Source organism: Ictidomys tridecemlineatus, chromosome 11 (assembly GCF_052094955.1).
Source record: "Ictidomys tridecemlineatus isolate mIctTri1 chromosome 11, mIctTri1.hap1, whole genome shotgun sequence".
In the NCBI taxonomy this organism is placed as follows: Eukaryota; Metazoa; Chordata; class Mammalia; order Rodentia; family Sciuridae; genus Ictidomys; species Ictidomys tridecemlineatus.
Genome location: NC_135487.1, coordinates 56,960,099 through 56,981,552, shown reverse-complemented (window position 1 = coordinate 56,981,552; position 21,454 = coordinate 56,960,099). Strand labels below are relative to the sequence as shown.

At 36.1% G+C, this 21,454-nt stretch overlaps 1 protein-coding gene and 1 long non-coding RNA gene across 5 annotated transcripts in view; one reads left to right on the top strand and one right to left on the bottom strand.

The window, feature by feature from the left end:
• The window catches only part of LOC120890802 (uncharacterized), a 104,705-nt gene extending 92,356 nt beyond the window's left edge, over positions 1-12,349 (bottom strand). The window contains exon 1 of the long non-coding RNA XR_013427863.1: positions 11,933-12,349. This is a non-coding gene — a long non-coding RNA (uncharacterized LOC120890802). The remainder of the gene's footprint in view (positions 1-11,932) is intronic.
• A 116-nt stretch (positions 12,350-12,465) lies between these two features.
• Negr1 (neuronal growth regulator 1) overlaps positions 12,466-21,454 on the top strand; it is a 789,855-nt gene continuing 780,866 nt past the window's right edge. For 3 of the 4 annotated variants that reach the window (XM_040288864.2, XM_021731059.3, XM_040288863.2), the window contains exon 1: positions 12,466-12,952. In XM_040288864.2, the coding sequence (XP_040144798.1) occupies positions 12,777-12,952 (176 nt within the window). In that variant the 5' untranslated portion in view covers positions 12,466-12,776. The remainder of the gene's footprint in view (positions 12,953-21,454) is intronic. The other variant, XM_005332336.4, reaches the window with a different exon arrangement.

Genomic DNA, 21,454 nt, shown 5'->3' with positions numbered 1-21,454 from the left:
TTGCCAGATAACTGAGAGAAATCACTAATCATCTAAAACAAAACTGTTTTTGAAATAAATTCACTAGTAAGGTAGGATCATAATAAATATAAATAGAAATCATTTGAGAAATCTTTATTATAAATATTAATCCATCACTACTTTCATGCTGTAGCACCTCCATTCTGCAGTGAAGATTATATGGAACATTAGAAAATCAGTCATAATTAAAACAGTAGCTTGAGGTCTTTAAAAGCCATGTGACCCCTCATTGAAAATAACAGAATTATCATATATGAATAACCCAAGTAAATGAGTCATTTGGGAATGCCAAAATTGGTTTCTGAATGATGATATAGGAAGAAAAAAAGCACTTGAAAAAATTAGCTAATTACACTAGAAGAAATCATGCAATTGTCTGGCCACAACCCTTCTCTCCTTTCTCAGAAGAGACAGGACTAAATATCCTTAAGAGTTCCTGATAGCATCTGGATTTGAGTAATGGAAAATTAGATCACCCATAAATGATCACAGATAAAACCTTCCTCATAAATCCAATTAAAATTGACAGATCAAGGTAAGTGTACCTTCTAGATTATTATTATTACAGAAATAGAGAAAAATTTTATTTGTTTTACAGCATGATCATTTACATGTCTCATGCCAAGGATGTGGGGTCTGGGCAAATATACTTTGGACTGTAGACTTGTCTCAATTTTAAAACAGCTCTCAAATGTTCTTTAAATCCAATGCTAGTCCTTAAAGATCTTTCAATATAAATAATGTGTGTTTGTGTGAGTGCACCCATATACACACATGCAGGCATTTGTATGCACAAGCCAGGAAATAATATGCATCAGGATAAACACATTTTGTTTTCCACCAAAATTGTATGTCTAGGTAAGTTGCTTGAAATAGCCTGCAACTTCAGCTTTGACACTGCCACTGTTTATAACTTATCCATGTGTACAAATCCCCATCTCATGGCCCTGATATTTTTTTCCTTTAATCTCCAAGAAAAAAAAATATAACTGAGTTTAGTTGTCACTTTACATTGACTGAACTGTTGTTTTTTTAGGAATAAAAACGAGAACATTTGCCACCATAGTTCATGTCCAATCATATCCAGAATAAATGAGAGAGAGAAAGTAAGTATTGAGTGTACAAGAATAAATCTCTTTAGGCAAGGACTATGGTAACCTATGATCTTATAGAAGTAAGCTGATCATTCAGTTATTAAAATATCTAGTCCCTCCAATTATTCTACAAGTAGCCTTAGAGATTACATATTATTCTTTTCTTTTGCATTGCAAGAGCTGAAATGGAATCTAAGGAAACAGATTTACCTTTGGTCCTTCACAACTTAGTAGCTAAAACCAGATGAATTGAGGTCTCCTGTCCTCAATTTCAGTTTTCACTCTGGTTGAAAAGATCATTTAACCTAGAGGTATCAATTTAAAATTTATGGACATCCATAAGAAAATTTCCTTTTCTTCATTTCTAACCTTGGGGTCTTTTCACTAAATGTACTTACCCATCATTGTAATTTATTTATATTGCCACAAAGTTTTTCTGATGAACACACAACAACAATAGATAACAAAAAAATAGATTAATAGAACCAAAGCCATTTCCATGATATCACATGAATACAGCCTGCCTGTTTTGAAATACATACTGAGTCTGAGAAGTTCTACAATTAAATTCATCATAAAGGTTTTTTTTTTCTCTAAATTTATTTTGCTTACAGACATCACTGATATTATGTTCTACAGTGGGAATGTGGAAATGAACAAATTGGTTAAAGTAACATTCTATGATAAAAGAGATGAAATCCAGAAAAATTATTTCTATGATGATTTGTAATCTTATGTACTTTTTTATGTACTTGTTGCTCATTTTTATGTCTTCTTTGAAGAGATGTCTATTCAAGCCCCTTGTCGACTTTTAATTGTATTTTTCTACTATTGCATGATAAGAGTTCTTCATAAATCTGGATTATTAGATATGAAGATTGTACACATTTTCCCATTATGGATGTTACCTTAAATTTTGTTGATTTTTTTTCTGTGAAAAGCTTTTCTAGAGATATTTGGTTTATTTATTTATTTTTGTTTTTGTAGCTTGAACTTGTGGTATTAAAACTAAAAAAAAAAAAAAAAAATCACTATCAAGGTTAATGTCAAGATCTTCCCCTGTATTCTGTTCTAGAAGTTTTATGGTTTCAGATCCTACATTTATGTGTTTTATCCCTTTAGAATTAAATTTTGTAAATACCATTAGGGTCCAATTTGAACTCCTTTGCAAATGGAAAACCACTTTTCCCTGCATCATTTATTGAAGAACCTATCCTTTTCTGATTGTTATCCTTTTCCCTTGGTACCCTTGTTGAAAATTAGCTGACCACATATGTTTGAATTTATTTCTTGATCTGCTTTCTCATCCATGATTTTATGTTTCCATTTTTCAACCTTTAACATATTGTTTTGATATCTATAGCCTTGGGGTATAATTTAAAATGTGGAAGTGGGATGCACCCACCTTTGTATTTTTATTCTTCTCAGTATTGCTTAAGCTGTTAGAGGTTTTGTGGGCCTACACAATTTTAGGATTTTTTTCTATTTATATGAAGAATACCATTGATAAATGTTGCATTATATATGTATATTATTTTATGTAGTATGAAAAAGGGGGATTATCAAACACACAAAGAGAAGACTGAATTCTGCCACCAGACTCCCCTCACATTCCAGGATGAGGAGTAAATGGGGAGATAGAAGTCAAAGGATAAATAAGTCCTCAAATTGGAAAAAAAAATCTTTTTGAAAAATACTTGATAATTTTATTCAGCTCATAGAATTTGACAAAATCGAACAGAACTAGGTTTGATTAACTATCATTTTAAGTAGGAATTCTTCAGTATTCTAATCTGTTTTGTTTGGCACTCATTATAGTTTTAATGTAGTTTCAAATAGCAAAAAATTTTTGAAGTCTGTATTTAAAATAAACTCGAATAATACGCTAAAAAAGGAAAGTTTTCTTCTTAAGTGCTTGCTTCAATGTTATTTAAGGGAAAGAAAGCCTTGAAAAGAATCAAATAGTACTGAAGTAATAAATATAGTAAAGAAATAGCCAATGGTTGATATTATTAAAAACTCTCTTACTTTAAGCTAAGATGAGGAAGGGCTACCCTTTAGCATGAGTAAACTGGAGGTATACAAGTGTGATGGGTAATATTATGTGTTAACTTCACTCGGCCCTGGTACTCAAATCTTTTATTAAACACCAGACTGGATATTGCTGTGAAGGTTGTTATTTTAGATGTGATTAATTTTTAAATCTATAGATTTTATGAAAAGCAGGATATCCTCCACATTTAGAAGGGGGATCATTTAATCAGTTGAAGACCTTAACAAAAACTAGATTGGGGTCCCACGAGGAAGACTGAATTCTGCCACCAGACTCCCCTCACATTCCAGCTATAACACAATACAACTCTAGGTCTCCAGCCTGCTATCCTACTTTGCAGATTTTGGATTTGCCATTTTCCACAACTGCATGAGACAATTTCTTAAAAATCTGTGTGTATGTGTGTGTGTTGCTCCCATCTGTATTGTATAAAGATGTTTTAGTCAGTGACAGACCACATATATGATGATGATCCAGAAAATTATAACAGAGCGGACAAATTCCTATGGCCTAGTGATATCATAGCTATTATAATATTTTACTGCAATTCATTGCTCATGTTTGTGGTGATACTGGTGTAAACACTCACTCTGCTGCTAGTTGCATACATTTAGCACATACAATTATGTATAGTATATAACACCCGATAATGATAATAAACAACCTATGTTACTGGTTTGTGTATTTTTATTTTATACTTTTTATTACTTTAGACTGTACTTATAAAAAAAATGTTTATGGTAAACTAGTATGACATGTTAGGCCAGCAGCAGCCTCATATAGCTTCATGTATAGAATGTCTCTTGATTCCATCATTTTCTCTTGTGCTTGATTTAAACTTGCATTGGGTGTGGTTTGGATGTGAAGTGTCCCCCAAGAATTCACATGTGAGACAATGCAAGAAAGTTCAGAGAAGAAACAATTGGGTTGTTAATTCACCCAATCAGTGAATTAATACGCTGATAGGGATTAACTGAGATTAAAGGCTGGTAAGGTGTGGCTGGAGGAGGTGGGACATTGGGGGCGTGGCTTTGGGGTATATATTTTGTATCTGGGAGTGGAATATCTCTCTCTGTTGGCTGATCATCATGTGAGTCATGCTCTTCTGCCATGATATTCTGCCTCACCTGATGCCCCAAGGAATGGAGCCAGCCTTCTATGGACTAAGACCTCTGAAACCCTAAGCTCTTAAATAAAGCTTTCCTCCTCTAAAATTATTCTGGTGAGGTCATTTAGTCACAGCAATGTAAAGGTTAACTAAAACATGTTGTTTTGTTCATCACGGCCTCTAGGTATACAAAATCTACTGTTAATGTTGCCATAAAAGGCATCATTGAGTGGTTGACCTGGACACAGAATTAAAAATGATTAAGGACAATGAAGGTAGAAAATCAGTGATTGTTATTGCTTGCCAGACATATCCCACTTGACCTTACTTATCATCTAAAAAACAAGAACAATGTAATAGAAATCATTAAAGGATCTACTTCATTGAAGTCAATGAGACTAATAAAAATTTGAGAAGAGCCTATACTAAATATGGAGATGACCTAGATTGAATGACCAGGCACTTTCTCAGCAACATAAAAATCACAGACAAATCAAAAGTCTATTTTTGATGTTTAAATGCAGATTGGCATCCTTGAAACTATAGCCAGAGCAGTTAGACAGAAAGAAGAAAGAGGTTAAAGGGATATGAATAGGAAAAGAAGAAATTAACTTATTCCTTTTTGTCAATAACATGATTCTATATTTCGAAGATCCAAAAAAATTCCACCAGGAAACTTCTAGAATTCATAAATGTACTCAGCAAAGTAGCAGGATATAAAATTATCACCCATAAATCAAATGTAGTCCTATACATCAGTGATGAATCTGCTGAAAGAGATACTAGGAAAACTACCCCATTCACAATACCCTCAAAAAAAATATGTGGGAGTCAATCTAACAAAGGAGGTGAAAGTCTAATGTGATGAAAATTATAGAATACTAAATAAATAAATTGAAGAAGACTTTAGAAGAAAGATGGAAAGATCTCCCATGCTCTTGAATAGCAGAACAGACATTGTCAAAATGGCCATACTACCAAAAGCACTATACAGATTTAATTTAATTTCCATTAAAATCCCATTGACATTCTTCATAGAAACAGAAAAAAGCAGTCATGAAATTAATTTGGAAAAATAAGAGACCCAGAATAGCCAAAGCAATCCTTAGTGAGAAAATGAGGCAAGAGGCATCACAATACCAGACCTGAAGTTATACACAGAGCTATAGTAACAAAAACAGCATGGTATTTGCACCAAGACAGATATGAAGACCAATGCTAGAGAACAGAAGACACAGAGAAAAGCCACATAAATACAGTCATTTCATATTATACAAAGGTGCCAAAACCCTACCTTGGAGAAAAGATAGCCTCTTCAACAAGTGGTTCTGGGAAAACTGAAAATCCATATGTAGCAAAATGAAATTAAACCCCTATTTCTCACCCTGCACAAAACTCAACTCAAAGTAGATCAAGAACTTAGGCATTAGAACAGAGATCCTGAGTCTAATAGAAGAAAAAGTAGGCTCAAGCATACATCACATTGGTTTATGAACTGACTTCCCTGACAAAACAACTAAAGCACAAGGAGTGAAATCAAGAATTAATGAATAGGATGGAATCAAACTAAAAAGCTTCTTCACAACCAAGGAAACAATAAAAAATGTGAAGAAAAAGCCTACATAATGGGAGAAAATCTTTGTCACCTGTACTTCAGATTGAATGCTAATCTCCAGGATACAAAAAGAATTCAAAAATTTTAACACCAAAAAAACAAATAACCCAATCAATAATGGACTAAGTAACTGAACAGACACTTCATAGAAGAAGAAACAGTATCAGTCAACAAATGTATGACAAAATGTTCAACATCTCTAGCAATTTGAGATCACTGAAAATCAGAATACTACAGTGATGTTTATATCAGCCACATCAATGCTTATAGCAGCTCATTTCACAACAACTAAACTATGGAACCAACCTAAGTGCCCCTGAAGAGATAAATGGAAAAAGAAAATGAGGTTTACATATACAATGGAATATTACTCAGCCATAAAGAAAAATGAAATGATGACATTTGCAGATAAATGGATGGAACTAGATAACATCATGCTAAGTGAAATGAACCAATCCCCCCCAAAAAAAAGGCCCATTGTTTTCTCTGATATGCACATGCTAATTCATAATGAGGGAAGGTTAAGGAAGAACAGAAAAACACTGAATTAGACAAAAAGGAATGAAAGAATGGGAGGGAGAATTGGAATAGGAAAAATAGTAGAATGAAGTGGACATTACTATGTGTACATATTTGATCGCATGACCAATGTAATTCTATATCATGTACAACCAGAAGAATGAGAAGCTATACTCCATATATGTCAAAATACATTCTACTATCATGTATAGCTCATTAGAACAAATGAAAAATTATAAAAATATGAAATACAGGATTGGGCCTGACCAACACATTGAATTCACTGCTACCTCTGAGTAGTTTAAATGATTCAAAAAGTTTTATTCATTACATAAAATGAAAGGAGTGATGAGCGCAAGTGATGATGTGTAGGAGGGATCTGAAGAATTTTAGGAAACTGACCCTTGGGGATAGTTACTTGCCACAATAAATCTGCAAATGGATGAAACTTTCCATTTTGTATATGGATCCCTGAAAGTATTTTCAACCACAAAGAGATCAAGTCACTGCCAGGTTTTAAGGATATGAAAACCAGGATAACATTCTTGCTTGGGGACAAAGTTTTAGGCTACAGATAGAAAACACTGTGGTCTGGCACAGTGTGAATGCATGGTCCACAAGGATTGTCCTTACTGCCCATGTACTACAGGAGTAATATGAACTCCTTAATGACTCAGCTTCTCTTCCAAGATGCCTTCCTAAATCGATGAGCCAGCAAAACGGACAAGCAGTATTGGGAGAATAACACACTTTTCAAAATTTTGTTTGTTATTAATAAAGCTCCCAACATCCTCTTTTAAGTGGTTATTAACCTTCCAACATTCAAAATGGTATTTCTTTCTCAAAACAACACCTCTGGGATCCAACCCAAGATCAAGGTGTTATAGAAGCCTATAAGGTCTATTACTTGAGGAGGACCTTGGCCCAGACTATTGCTACAACTAAGGAAGACAATGAGAAGACAATGATGCAATTGCAGAAGTACTGTGACATCTGTGACAGCATCAATAAAGACACAGGTGAAGTTTGTCCATCACTTCAAAGTATTTGCCAAAAAGAGAGAGAGAGTGGAAGTTGAAAAAATCAACTTGGCTGTTGCTGAGATGGCAAACACCTTTAACTCCATTATGGATGAGGATAGATATTTAGGCTCTCCTAGAGCTGGTTCCTGAGGAATTGCCTAATGAGGAGGGGATGGAAGTGGAGCAGGAATACAGAGATGAAGAAAAGACCAAAGGAAAGGAATTGCTATAGAAGAAAAAGATCTTGTTAAGATTCACAATGAAGGGTTTAGCAGTAGCTTTTGCAGAACTTAACAAGTCCCTTTAAAGCTGAAAATACAAACCCCCAAATCTGTTTACCCTTAGAACTGATAGTTAATAGAAAAGATGGTAAATAACTGAAAAGTGAGTGAAATAAACTATGATTATTAAACAGCATGATTCAATAGTGAAATGACTTTGTTTTTCCTCTCCTTTATTCAACAGCCATCTCCAAGAGTGCATACCCTGCAACTGCCACAATATAAAGAATACCAAGACTTAAATGAGTTCTGGATGGAAACAAGCTCACCATTTACTTTTACTTGAAAACCACAAAATGACAAGTTATTTTAAAAATGAGAACTATCAATTCAATTCTGGCTTAAATGTAACCCTCCTTTACAACAGCATTTAAAACCAAACCATGCATAACTAAAGAATGTATTCTAAAAATACAGAAGACATTGTAATTGTATATTGTAATTGTGGTCTTGAGAAGGTCTCCTACCATACATGAAAAAAATCATAGAAACATATTTTTATGTTCTGTCATTAAATTTATTGCATCTGTGCTGATCTGGGCTACTTGATTATACATAAGGGTAAATGCAGAGAGTGAACTGATGAGGAGAAATGATTTTGGAGCTACAGAATTCAAATTAGTTGTGTTTTTTGGACCAAAAATCTGCTTCGTTATTTTGTCAACAAGGAGAAGATAGCATATATTTCTAGAAAGTAACCTACACCAGAATGGTTTGTAACTTGGGGTGATCCAGTTATCCATGCCCCCAATCCACAAAACATGTATCAAGTCAGGAGAAATTCTGATTATCATAACTACTGCCATCTACTGGTATCACTGGCATCTAGTGTAGAGGCAGGGAATAATGTTAAACATTTTCCACTGCTTGGGGCAATTCCTACAAGTACCTAGCCCAAAATGTCAAAAAAGTCTAGGTTGAGAAATCTCTCAACAAATTTGCCAAGTTTTATACATCTCATACTGATTTGAAAACCATCACTAATGATCAGTTTTAGTTGTCAAGGTGCTCCAGTCTTAAGCCAGTTTAATTCAAATAGAGAATCAATTATAGGCCAATTTACCGAGTTTTATTATTCATATGTCCTTTTTTTAAGTGTACCCTGACTGACTTCCTTCAGAAATTACAAAATGCTCTCATTAGTTCTTTTCATTAGATCTTGGGTCCTGTCTTGCCTAAAATTTCTCATGCCTAGACAGTAATAATATGAAATATGAATATGGCTTTACTCATTATCAAGAAAAAATGTGAATTTATATTTTATGTTTTGGTAATAATAATCTCGTTTATACCACTGAATAAAAACAGGCTTATTAACTAACACAGCTTTACAATATTACCCTGCCCAACACTCCTGAATGTTCAAAATACCAGTCAGAGGGCATGGAAGAAAAGAGTGTAAATCAATCTACATAACCGAATAGAAAGCTATCACAATCAGTCTCCACCTTTCTCCTTCCAAACTAATTCCATACAGATTATTATATTTCTTCAAATATTAGAAGTTGAAGTTTAAAAACAAAGGAAAGCACCTAATTATAAAAGAAGAATTAAAAGCAATGTCATTTCTAAAAATTCTGACTGAGGATGGATTCCATTACATCCAAGACAATCTTAACCATCTAAGAGATTTTTTTAAACAATCCTATTATCTATTCTTGATACTAGGAGGTTTTCTTTCATTTTGTTGTGGTTATTTGTTTTTGTTCTGGTTTTTCCTCAAAAAGGAGCCAAGACTTCCAGGATTTATGTTTCTGCTTGGAAGAACTCTGGGACCTCAAAAGCAAATACTGGAAACCCTGTAAAATCCTCTCAGATATATACCCTTAGAAAGGTCAAGGGGAAAGAATGTCATAAAAGGCTTTTAAAATCATTTTCCTCTCTAGTCAGAGGACAGCAGAAGTATACAGGGCAAGAGGGGCTGCCCCATCCAACATTCTTGCACTCACTTCAAATAGCACTGACCTACCTGTAAATAATCTCTCCAATGCTCTATGCAACTGTAAACTAGGTTTGTTATTGCTTCTTTGGGTTGTGTTCTGTGAGAATTAAGTGCTTTTTGATCAATGAATAGAAGCTGAGATAGAAACTAGAAATAAGGAAAATAAACTCTTTGCCTTTAAATAGAAGTGGCTCCAGTTTCCGTTTACAAGCTTGAAGGGTTGTTATACATATTAAAACTGCTGCAAAGCTTCATCCGTGGTCACAGAAATCCCTCCTCCTTCTTTCCCAGTCCCCACCCCCGTTGACACTGAAGATGTCAGATCCCAGGGAAACAACAGTTAGGAAAGGATGCGTTTCATAGCTTGTATTAGAAAAGGCTGGCAACCCCATCTCTGCATAAAATAGCACTAAAGTGAGTCACAATGCCGGAAGCTGTGCCTTCTGCTTCTCTTTATCCAGATCTAATTCATCTCTAGCGAAAATACTAAATAATATTCCATAGTTTTGCCCATGTATACGACATGTCAATTCTTCTAATCCTTCGTTTGCTCTAGATAATTTTAAGCTTTAACTATCAGTGTACCACGCTAGAAGGAAAAAAATTCAGTTAACCAGATGACAGTGTTATCTAGGTATTTGGCATCAATATTAGCAAGAGTCTGTCATTTGACAATTATTTCCCTAGCACACCAGACGGTAAAGAAAATGTTTTCATTCATCCGCAAATGACTAACATTTTATTGACGTTTCAAAATGCGGCTGCATACTATTGCACTTTCAATCTGAGCCGGTTTCAAGAATTAAGCCTGAATACTAATAACATCAGCAACTCCTGCTGCAAACCTCTTGGTTAATTGCTAAGCTTGGAGTGTTAGTTTAGCAGGGAAGTGTTGTTGGTTAGGGGCTCTTAGATATCAGTCAGTTTGGGTGGTCACAGGTGATGGGAAGCCTTCCCTTTTCCCAAACGTCCTTATGCATGGCGATAAAAATCACTCTGAGTACCACTACTACCAAGCAAAACGACTCCCTGCCTGCCTCATAAAGAGCTCGGGCTGGGGAGGAAGCCGGATGCTGACCCCTGCAGAGATTATTGCTTCGGTGCGCTTTGCCAAAGGATCCTGCTAGCGTTATGAAAAACGAGTTAGGATGTGCAAGGCAGCTATATTGTTTAAGAGGAGAAGGACTGGGGCGAGGCGAAGAATATCTTTTTGAAACACTACTAAAGGCGGAGGGGTGGGGGAGGAAAAGAATTAAGGAGGGGCTAATTTATTTTTAACTACTTGTTTCTCTCCACTTGGGTCCTCTGCTTCCCGAACTCCTCACTGAACAAGATTGATGGGCAGAACTGCTATGGACTCCAGCATCAGTTCTTTCATTGATTTGTAAATGGCCCGGAATAGCTAAAGGATCTTGAATCTGAAAATGAGTTAAAGTAGGAAAGAAAAGAAAGCGGGAGGAGTAAGGGTCGGTTCCCTGTCTGGTACCCCATTCTGCCCTGGGCCAGGACGGCGGCTTGCAACAGCCTAGAGAAGCAGCAGAGGGGCTGAGGCTTGAAGAGCGGAGATTGCAGCTCTGCGCCCCCTGAGATGAAAGCTTGTTCCAACCCGGTTTTGAGGTTGTTAAAAAATAAAACTCTGTGACTCGTTAAACCCGATAACTCTGCCCTGCCTGGATTCGGATGAGCTGATCATTCCGTCTGATAGACGCAAACGGGTTAAACTGTTAAACTGCTTCTTACATAACAGAACTGACTAGCTCTACACAATTAAAACACTTGATTGCAGTCTCCTTCCAACACTGCATCCCAGCACAGCCCGCCCTGTCCCTCCCAGCGCGCCTGCGTGCCGCGCGCACACAAGCTCTGCGCTCGCGCCCCGCGCGTACTACTCGCTGTCTCACACACACACACACACACACACACACACACACACACACACACGTACACACGTTTGCTCTCTCCCTCTCTCTAACACATACACACACACACACACACACACACACACACACACCACACGTGTGTGTGTCAAGACGCCTAGAGAAGGGCAGGCGTCCTCCAATCCATATGGGCTGACCGGACAGACTCGCCAGCTGCTCTACCGCAAGGCCTCGCACCCCTTCGTGTCCCCGAAAAAAAAAAAAAAATCGGCTCCCTGCCACACCGTCCCTTCAAATTCCAGAAAAGGAGTAAAAAGAAAACTAGTTAGCAGCTTCTTAACTGTAGCGCGAGACCACCCAGGCAAGATTAAAAACAAAACAGTAACAAAAACCAACTTACAGTCTTCGGCGTCATGATGGCGCCGACCACAACTTAGAAGACTTAAAACTTACGGTGCCTCAGGAGATAAAACGCACCGAAGAGGGGAAGGAAAGCGCCCCTCAGCTCTCTCCACCCCAGCCCCGGTACACTTTTCTAGCAAAGCATCCCTCTAGCGCTTACGACAGTGAGGGAAACCTTCCGTCTATGTGCATCTCTTTCCTCCTCAGTTTGCACAATTGTGATATACCTCCTCGGAATTTTTTTTTCGTTTTCTTTCTTTTCTTTTTCTTTTCAATCTTTTTTTTCCCCCTTTCATTTCCCCCCCTCCCTGCTCCATCCTCAATCCCCGGGCGGGGTTGCTAAGGAAACGGCCGCTTGGCAACGCGCGCGAGCCCGGGGGCCGGCGGCCGCCGCTGCGCCCCGCGCTGCTTCTGCCTCTGCTGCCGCTGCTACTGCTGCTGCGATTGCAGCCACCGCCGCTCGCCCTGCCGCCGCCGCGCCTCCTCCCTCACTCGCCGGCGCGCTCGCCTCCTCGCTAGATGGTGTGCGAGCCGCCCGAGAATTAGACACACTCCGGACTCGGCCAAAAGCAACCGAGAGGAGGTGTAGTGTGGCGCCAGGGGGTGGGAGGGGAGGGAGGGAGGGAAAGTGAAGAGGAGGAGGAGGAGGACAGACAGAAAAAAGAAACAACACCCGACAACTAGGAGGGGGGGAAAGAAAGAAAGAAAAGAAACCCACCCACCCACTCAAAAAAAAAAAAAAATCTGTGGCGCGCCGCCTGGTTCCCGGGAAGACTCGCCAGCACCAGGGGGTGGGGGAGTGCGAGCTGAAAGCTGCTGGAGAGTGAGCAGCCCTAGCAGGGATGGACATGATGCTGTTGGTGCAGGGTGCTTGTTGCTCGAACCAGTGGCTGGCGGCGGTGCTCCTCAGCCTGTGCTGCCTGCTACCCTCCTGCCTCCCCGCTGGACAGAGTGTGGACTTCCCCTGGGCGACCGTGGACAACATGATGGTCAGAAAAGGGGACACGGCGGTGCTTAGGTAGGAAGAACGGCTTTCTTTTCGTACTTGTCTCAGTCTCTCTTTCTCTCTTTCCACCTTCTTTACCTTCTTAGTAATACTGGTGGTGCTCACTAATCAAAAGACCACATCTCAAGAAATCCCGGTGCTGATTCTTCCCAGAATCCAAGCCTCTTTTTTTTTTTTTTTTTTTTGCCAGGGCAGGTAGTAAGCTAGACTTAGGATGCTAAAGCACTTTGCTGGGAAGCCAAGTAGCCCGGGGTTGAGTGAAGTGTCAGGTTTGGAAGGAGGAGCAGGTGCCACTTTGAAACTCAATTCACAAGGTCTCTGTTTTACTGTCATGGGGTACTCTCCGAGAGTCTGACAAGTTTATCAGGTTTGTTTCTATTTCACTCTAGCCTAAGCGACTTTGTCAAAGTGCTGGCTCTCTGCTCCATTTATTTTTCCCTCTCACTTGGACACTCAGGCTCAATTTTTCTCCCTCTTTAGCTTTCTTTCTTTTTCTTTCTTCCGGTTTCTCCCCTCTCTTCTTTTTCCTTCCTCTCTTTTACCATTTTCTCCACCTCCGTCTTACTCTTTGCCTTCTTTCATCCGTTTTCTATTTTTCTGTTTCCTCCCCTTTTAATCTCCTCCACTTTTATTTCTTATCCACTTGTTTAACCCTATCCTCTCCTTTCTTCACCCTTCCCTTTCCCTTAATTTTTCATTCTTGTTAGTGTCCTCACTCTGTGCCTTGTCTTCCCTCTTTGATTCCCATTTCCCACATCCTTCTCCCCGTGCTCTTCCCCACCCTTGTCACACCCACATGCATGTTCCCGCTTTCCTCCTAAGTACCATTTCTCACCCTCATAAATCTTAGTTTTATAAACGCACTCCTTCACATGCTCTTTCATATCCTAGCACACATGGGCACTTCTGTACTCTACCGACCCCTCTCACGTTCAGATTCTTGCTGTTTAAAACACATACACTCCTCTGCTCCACACACTGTCACTCATATGTGTGTACACACTATCTCCCCCGACCCCCTCCTGCCTTCTCACCCTCCCCAACCTGCTGCCACCTCTTCTTCCAGCCTTTCTCCCTCCTGGTCTTCAGTTTTACTTCTCCCCCAATCCCTTCTTCTCCTTTCTCTGAGCTTAAATGTTGAAATGGTTTGTCATTAATGAACATCCTAGCCTGGTTTTATCCCTAAGCAACATTGCAGAATGAGCTTCTGGAAACATTTCCTTTCCTGTGAAAATACAAATTTATGATCAGTAGTGCCTGAATCTAAACAAGGCTAAATGCTCTATTCCTTCATTTCCCATTGCCCTCCCTTCTCCCCTGACACCCCCACCTGACATATACCTCAAATCTTCCTGAAAGATATTCTTTCTCTCCACTGGGTGGTAGTTGGCTTATAAGTGTAGGTTACACAAATTCAGGATACATGGCTTGTGAGAAGTGAAAGAAATTGGTATATATTTCTGTTTGAATCATGCAACATATTTTAAATTTAATGATGTGGGTGTGGTATATGGCTTATACATCTTGAAACATGAGTCTCAATTTGCAGAGTGCTATTATAATTTCTAATATACACTAATTTATGTTTTAATAATATGTTATCTTTGTTATGAATACTGTTGTATATACAAAAGTAACAAGTTTTCAAATTACACATAGTAAAATAACTTCATTGTTGGTCATAACATTGTCACATAGAGAATATAATTTAAACACATAATTACTTTTTATATTGTTTCTTTTAGAAGTTTGAATAACAGTGATAAAGACAAAATACTACCTTCAGGGGCTGAAAACACATATCATGGGAGCTGCAATATGTATGTCTGTAGTGGCATATTGCTTATGTGTGGAAAGCAGTACCATTTTCAACCTAAGGGATTTGGTAGATGGCTTATCTTTTCACCATATTACTTGGCATTTTTTTTTCCTAATGAACAATCCATCAGATACTATGGTTAATTACAATAGCTGGAGCCACATTCTGCTTCCAGGAGAACTCACTGCTTCCAACAGTGAAGCTTCCCTGACATGTGGGGACAATATCTTTCCAATGTTGTTGGTTTGGTGCAGTCCTTGTTTACTTTCTGAGCAGTGTACCTCATCCATTTATATGCTCTATCCTGAGTTTTGTAATATCTTTAGGAAAATTTTGACTTTTAAAACTTCTTAAAGCAAATAGAATCTCTGTCTCTTCTCAATGATGTTTTGAACCAATTATATTTTACTTTTTTGATGAACAATCAGTTTTTGTAATATGAAACAGAAATCTTATCTGCATTACCTTTTACTCAAAGCAACTTGTTCATATTAATTTATCTAGGATGTATCCAATTGTTCAATTTTTTACATTGCCCAAAGGTTTAAAAATAATTAAACCTATTTATTTACAACAAATTTTATCTCTATTAAAGCAACTTTAAGTAATATCAGATATTTTTCTTGACTTCTGCATTTGGTGTTGTCTTTGTTCAAGACCAAAACATGTATGGCCTAAGGACTCATATAGCGTGGGCAATTTAGGTGCCATATTTTTCATCAGGAATAAACTTACAGAGTTATATTCTAGTTTTTTTTTTTTTTTTTTTTTTTTTTTTTTTTTTTTTTACTGGTATGCTCAGCATCATATTTGGCATTAACCTGAAACTCATTAGAAAGCAAACCAAAAATCTACCCTCCAAATATACACCCCCTTCCCATCAAAGTAGATGAATCCAGTGTTAAGAGAATATTTAACTGAATTACAAGATGTTATTTATCAAGGTTTACGCAATATATTGTTTTTATTGTAGCATGTTTCCCAAAGTGTCTAATAAAAAACAAATGTTGGTATAACAGTTATCAAATAACTTTAAGTGGTAAAGGCCTTAAAGTGCAAGCCTGCCAGTCAGTGACTCTGTTGCTTGTGGTTACATTAATGAAACAGAAGTTTAAAGGTCAAATGATACATTTTCATCTTCTAAGTGCCAGAATGTCTGTTTTTAAGAAGAGAATCACAGAAAACAAAACTTTCCTTAAGTGGAGCTACAACTCAAAGGAAATTCATTCTATGATCTACTAACTTTATCATGCAAATAATATAATCTGTTAAATTTGAATAGAGAATTTATAGTGAAATTCCATTTAAAAATTTCAACATCTTTATTATTTTAACTTTGTCCTTTAAGGTTAGTCAATAATATTTTTCATTGCTAAATCTCTGAAGAATTCTCTTGAACTATTTGGACCTTCTTGATAAAATATTTCATGGTGAATATACTCAATGTAATAATATATACTTTCCTTGCCTAAACTTTGGTTTTAAGTAAATTCATGAGCATCTAAAGGACATTAATTTTATATAAACAGAGCATTTCCATTAACTAATTAAATATTGACTTTGATCACTACATCATGTAGTACATGTAGTATTTTATTTATAACAAAACTTGTTAAGCTTTGTGTGGACACATCAACTTTTTTATAGTTTTCAAGTTGCATTTATACTGCATAGAAGATATGAGTTACTTTGTCAGTGGATGACAGCAGAGAACAGAAGATGGTAGAACCACATTGGTTCTATTTTAGGAACCAGAGTGTGTAGAACTGAGGAGTGGGGCAAACATTACTTTGGAAAAGTATGTAAATTTTAGATGACTTTTTTTGTTACATAGAATATTGACATTACTGTACTGTCAATCAGTTGCTTTATTCTTACCCTATTAACATATACTATTGTATAAACAAGTTGAAAATGGTTAACATTCTTTGGAAACAACAGTGTGAACATCCTCATTTATATCCTCCTTGTGCCTGCAGATTTTTAAATTACATGTCATTTTTAAGCTAAATTTTTCAATCTGTTTCTCATTCAAACCCTTCTGTATGAATTTTGTGCATTTTTAGCCATCTTCCTGATAGGAATTCAAAATATCCTATTATCTGCTTGTCATGCTTTAATCAAAGGAAGGAAGAGAGATTCTTTACTTAAATGTGATATCTTCTTTTACTTTAGCAAAACTGAACACAACTCTGTCATTTTAATGCACTGAATTTGAATGGAAATTGTATGATACCCTACTATGATATTGTAATAAGCGGAAGCATTTTGCTTACAGCCTAGAACACAGTTCTAGGAAACATTTTCATTGGAACATACAAAACTTTTTCAAGTATATTTCTAAATGGATATGACAATTATTTATTATTTCTCAGCATGTTTGTCCAATACATTTTGCCTTTTGACTAAACTGTATTAATTAGTATTGGTTTGAATGCATACTATTGGCTATAGTAATTTAAATGATTTATGTATAAAAATGCAGAATTACTTATTGCAGTAAAAATGCATTATGCTGTACTTAGAGAATATCATTAGAAAGTATTTCATTGTTGAGTTGTTCCTACACGTGAATACTTTGCATATTCCAAGTAAGCTTCTTAATGTGGCATAGTGGTTTTTCAGAACTATTCTGTAGTATGATGTATTGTCAAGTATATTAATATACAGCCTTTATTAATTAAGTAACAACATAATATTTTAACCTTTCTAGATAAATTTATATTTGCCATTGGAGATTTAGACCCTTTTAAATTTATTTATTCATTTTTGATACCAGAGATTGAGCCCAAGGGTGCTTAACAACTAAGCCATATCCTCAGCCCTCTTTTATTTTTCATTTAGCGACAGGGTTCACTAAGTTGCTTAGGAACTCACTAAGTTGGTGAGGCTGGCTTTGAACTTATGGTCTTCCTGCCTCAGCCTCCCAAGCCTCTGGGATTACAGACATGCATCATGCACATAGTTCAATTTTTTTTTCTTAATTCACAATCATTGAAAAGTTCATTTTGTTGTATAAATCTTTGTACCAAATCATGTTAATATACTACTTATTTTGAATAGATTGGTTTTGTAATTGAACTGCTTCATGAAATAAGTTAATTCTGTAACACTTGACTTCTAAAGAATTTAAGAAATTGGTCATATCATGGTATGTGTCAGCCAGTTGTGGGCCTGTTGTACTGGTGAATCCTTTATCATTCGGCTGTTCTAAGTGTCTGGGAATAGGAGATGGAGCTAGCACCATCTGACTGTGACTGGCTAATGGAAAGTATTTTGGGAAGGAGGGAGAGCATTACAAAGTAAAAATCTAGGGTATTTCCCCTCTCCTGTCTTTCATTGTTTTAAGCGGTGTCCAGGACCTTATCCAGCTCGCACTAGAAGCCTTTTGTGCTAGCTTCCAACTGATAGTTAGCTCTTGGACTTGTGTTTACTGCCTTATCCTTTTATTCCTTCAACTTAGGAGTACTTGTGGCTTCCTGCTGTTACTACACACTGTGTTATCTCACCAATCTGTTTGGTTCTCAAAAATTCTATCCCCTTTGTAATAAATTCCCTGTATTAAATTGCCTTTGTTTTAAATATACTGAATGGTTTAAATGTTTCTTGCAGAGCAATGATTGATACATAGTGAAAAATAATAGTTTCAGTGATTTTAATTATGTTTGATTGAATGACTACTTCCCCCTGGTACTACAAATGTTGCTTGCTGGGGATGGATGTAATACTTATTTAAGAAGAGATGCATAGAAGTTGAACAATAACATCAGGGTTTATTACAAAGAAGAAAGATGGATACATTGTGGGTTTTTTTTCCCACACCCAGATTATGGTGAGAATAATAAGCCAAATATATAAATATTTAACATAAAATTGAGCAAATTCAGTAGAAAAAGTTAATTTTTTGGATGGAAAATTAAGTTAATGAATCTATATTGATAAAATTTAATAGGGCTCTATTATTGCTTTTGACAAAATCAAAAAGATAACTAGGACTACGCCCTGCTTGTGGATATGAAATCAGAATGCTAAGACAATTCCTGTAGTATTGCCATGAGGATCAAAAGGAATTCAAAGTTTTTCTTTTATTTAGCTTAATACCTGAGAAGCTATTCAAAGTTTCTTGTTTCTTATAAGTTATATGATCTTAGCAATGCTCTTGATTCAATTATTTGACTGTTGTAGGATCTAGTCTCTCAAACTATAGAATTCTCTAGTTAGAAATAAGATCTATCTTTTATCATATCTTCCTTCAGAATGACAGAAATTAAGATATTGTAGACATTACATGATATGACTTACATGATGAGCTATGAGAAGTTTCAAAAGTGATTATTGTTGCAGGAATTACTTAAGAGTGTTTTTTAAATTCTCCCCCTTAATGAAGGACTAGAGAGGGTAGTGACCAGTGACCTTCCATCCACTTCTGTAGAACACTTTCTGAAAGACAACTGTTTTTCGAGTTGTTGTCTGGTTTCAATATAAGCAATTACAATCAAATCCTACTTTGGGTACATTTCTCCATATTTTTTTTAGAAAAATGTTAATTTAAAATCATCATTGATTAAATTACTTTCAGAGATACTTTAGAAAAGATTTCTGAATTAGGAGGAAAATTAAATTCTTGATGTCTGCCATTCCATCTCTCAAAGTTTTGGTGATACATTAAAGTTCATCATTGACATTTTTCCTTTGGCATATATTCTTAGATATATAGAAATTAAAAATTATTGCTCTTTTTTTTCCTACAAGCATCATCTTACCTATCCATATAGACATCATCTTACATGTCCATGTAGACATCATCAAAAATGTTTCAAATTAATTAGTGAAAACAAGGACTTTCTATACTACCACACATTAAGAATTAGGAATTTTTGGCATAGGCATAATAATTATCAAATTATAGTTCCATATTATAGTTATTTCAGGATGAAAAGTGCTATAATTAATAAGATTATGAAGAAATTAGTAGTTTGGGATGTTTTGCTAAAATATACTTCTTGTCTTTTGCTATATTTTGATTAGAAAAAAATATTTACATTTTTAAGTATCATGACTCTTTTGTATCTAGGGCCTTAGCATAATATCTTGAACACAGGAAGACAATGCCTACTATTTTTTTTTAATTAGAGAATCAATGGATATAAGGAGAGGAATAAAACAATTTGTTCCTTGTTGTTTCACATTTTAATAATTATAATACCATTAATACTTAATTGGAGCTTCATGTTTATAGAGAAATTTTTAAATTAAATCTGTATACCAAAAGTCTCTTGAGTAATTCCTGCAAAAGTCTTAGAAGATCAAGACATAGACATTAAAAACATACAGTGCCTTTAGATTGCAAGAAACAGTATGTTAGAGGATCCTGAAGAAAATATGCTGAATATCAACAGTATTTGAAAAATAAAATGTACTAGAATGTAAAATAAAAACCATTGCATATAATAAAGGAAAATATTGTTTGATTAACCTTTTACTTTGTTTGTATTTATGTGTGCCTGCGTGTATGTGCTGCTAAGACTTGAGATGTTTCTTAAAGGGACTTCAACAGAACTTTAAAACATAGTGGTCCAGTTGTAGATTTTGAGATGTTGATTATAATTTCAAAATCCAAGATTTTAAATTATATAGGAGGGCTTTTGCTCTTTGCAATTATAATCATCAGGTAATAGGAACAGTGCAAAATAGTGAAATGTCTGTTGTGACCTCCTAATAATTTCTGTGTTTCTACCTCAATGCATGAAACCTCCTCTTCCTTTCTCTTAAAGCTTCAATTAAAATGAAACCAGTGAAGATAATGAAGGTAGAAAGAATTGGCTGTTGCTACAGATGAATAACTCTGAATTATGAAAAGTAGCTACACACCCAAACCAGAGCAGAATTTTGTGTTATTCCAACCTCAACCATTCTCCAGAGATTGGCTAACAGTACTTTATAAACCACAGGGTATTGATACTAGCTTAAAGAATTTTAGTGTGGCCATGAGGTTTTGATTTATAATGTTGAGGAGGTTATCTATTAGCATAGTGGTTTCTGAGCCATATCAAGTTCTGAATCCTGACAGAGGACCTTTGATGCTCTTAAGCATCTAGCTGGCATGGAAACTGGTCACTTAATCACATTCTCTAAGAAAAGTGGGATAGAGGAAAGAGGAATTTGGCAATGTTGCCCACATTAAGTGTTTGTCTTCTGACTAGAAGCCAATATATTGTACTTTCCAAATAGCTAGTAATTTGCTCGATGTATGGAAGATGTGTACAACCACTTATAGTTCAGAGCTAAACTGTTCTTTACTGAAGTTCACAAAGTCATTGGGACATAGGTCCAGTGCCTATGCTCATGCTGCATTATTGGATTTTTCTTCTGTTTTGTATTGTTTTTTTTTTTATTTTTTTTAAAGCTGAACCTACTCCCATAAAACTTTTAATGGTTCTGGATTACTTAAAGGGTCATGGAAAATGTATGTTCTCTTGTCTTCAGAAAACCCTTTCCCCTCATGCAACTTAATTAAATTTATGTATAATAAATGGATTTAAGAGATACAGTAAATGTAAAAGCTATAATAAGGCATTGTATATTCCCTCTAATAATATCACATCCTATGGTATAGGGATATTAAAAGAATAAATCTAAGGAATCATAAAGTTTTCCTAATCTTCTAGACAGAATATTTCTTCCAGGAGAACATA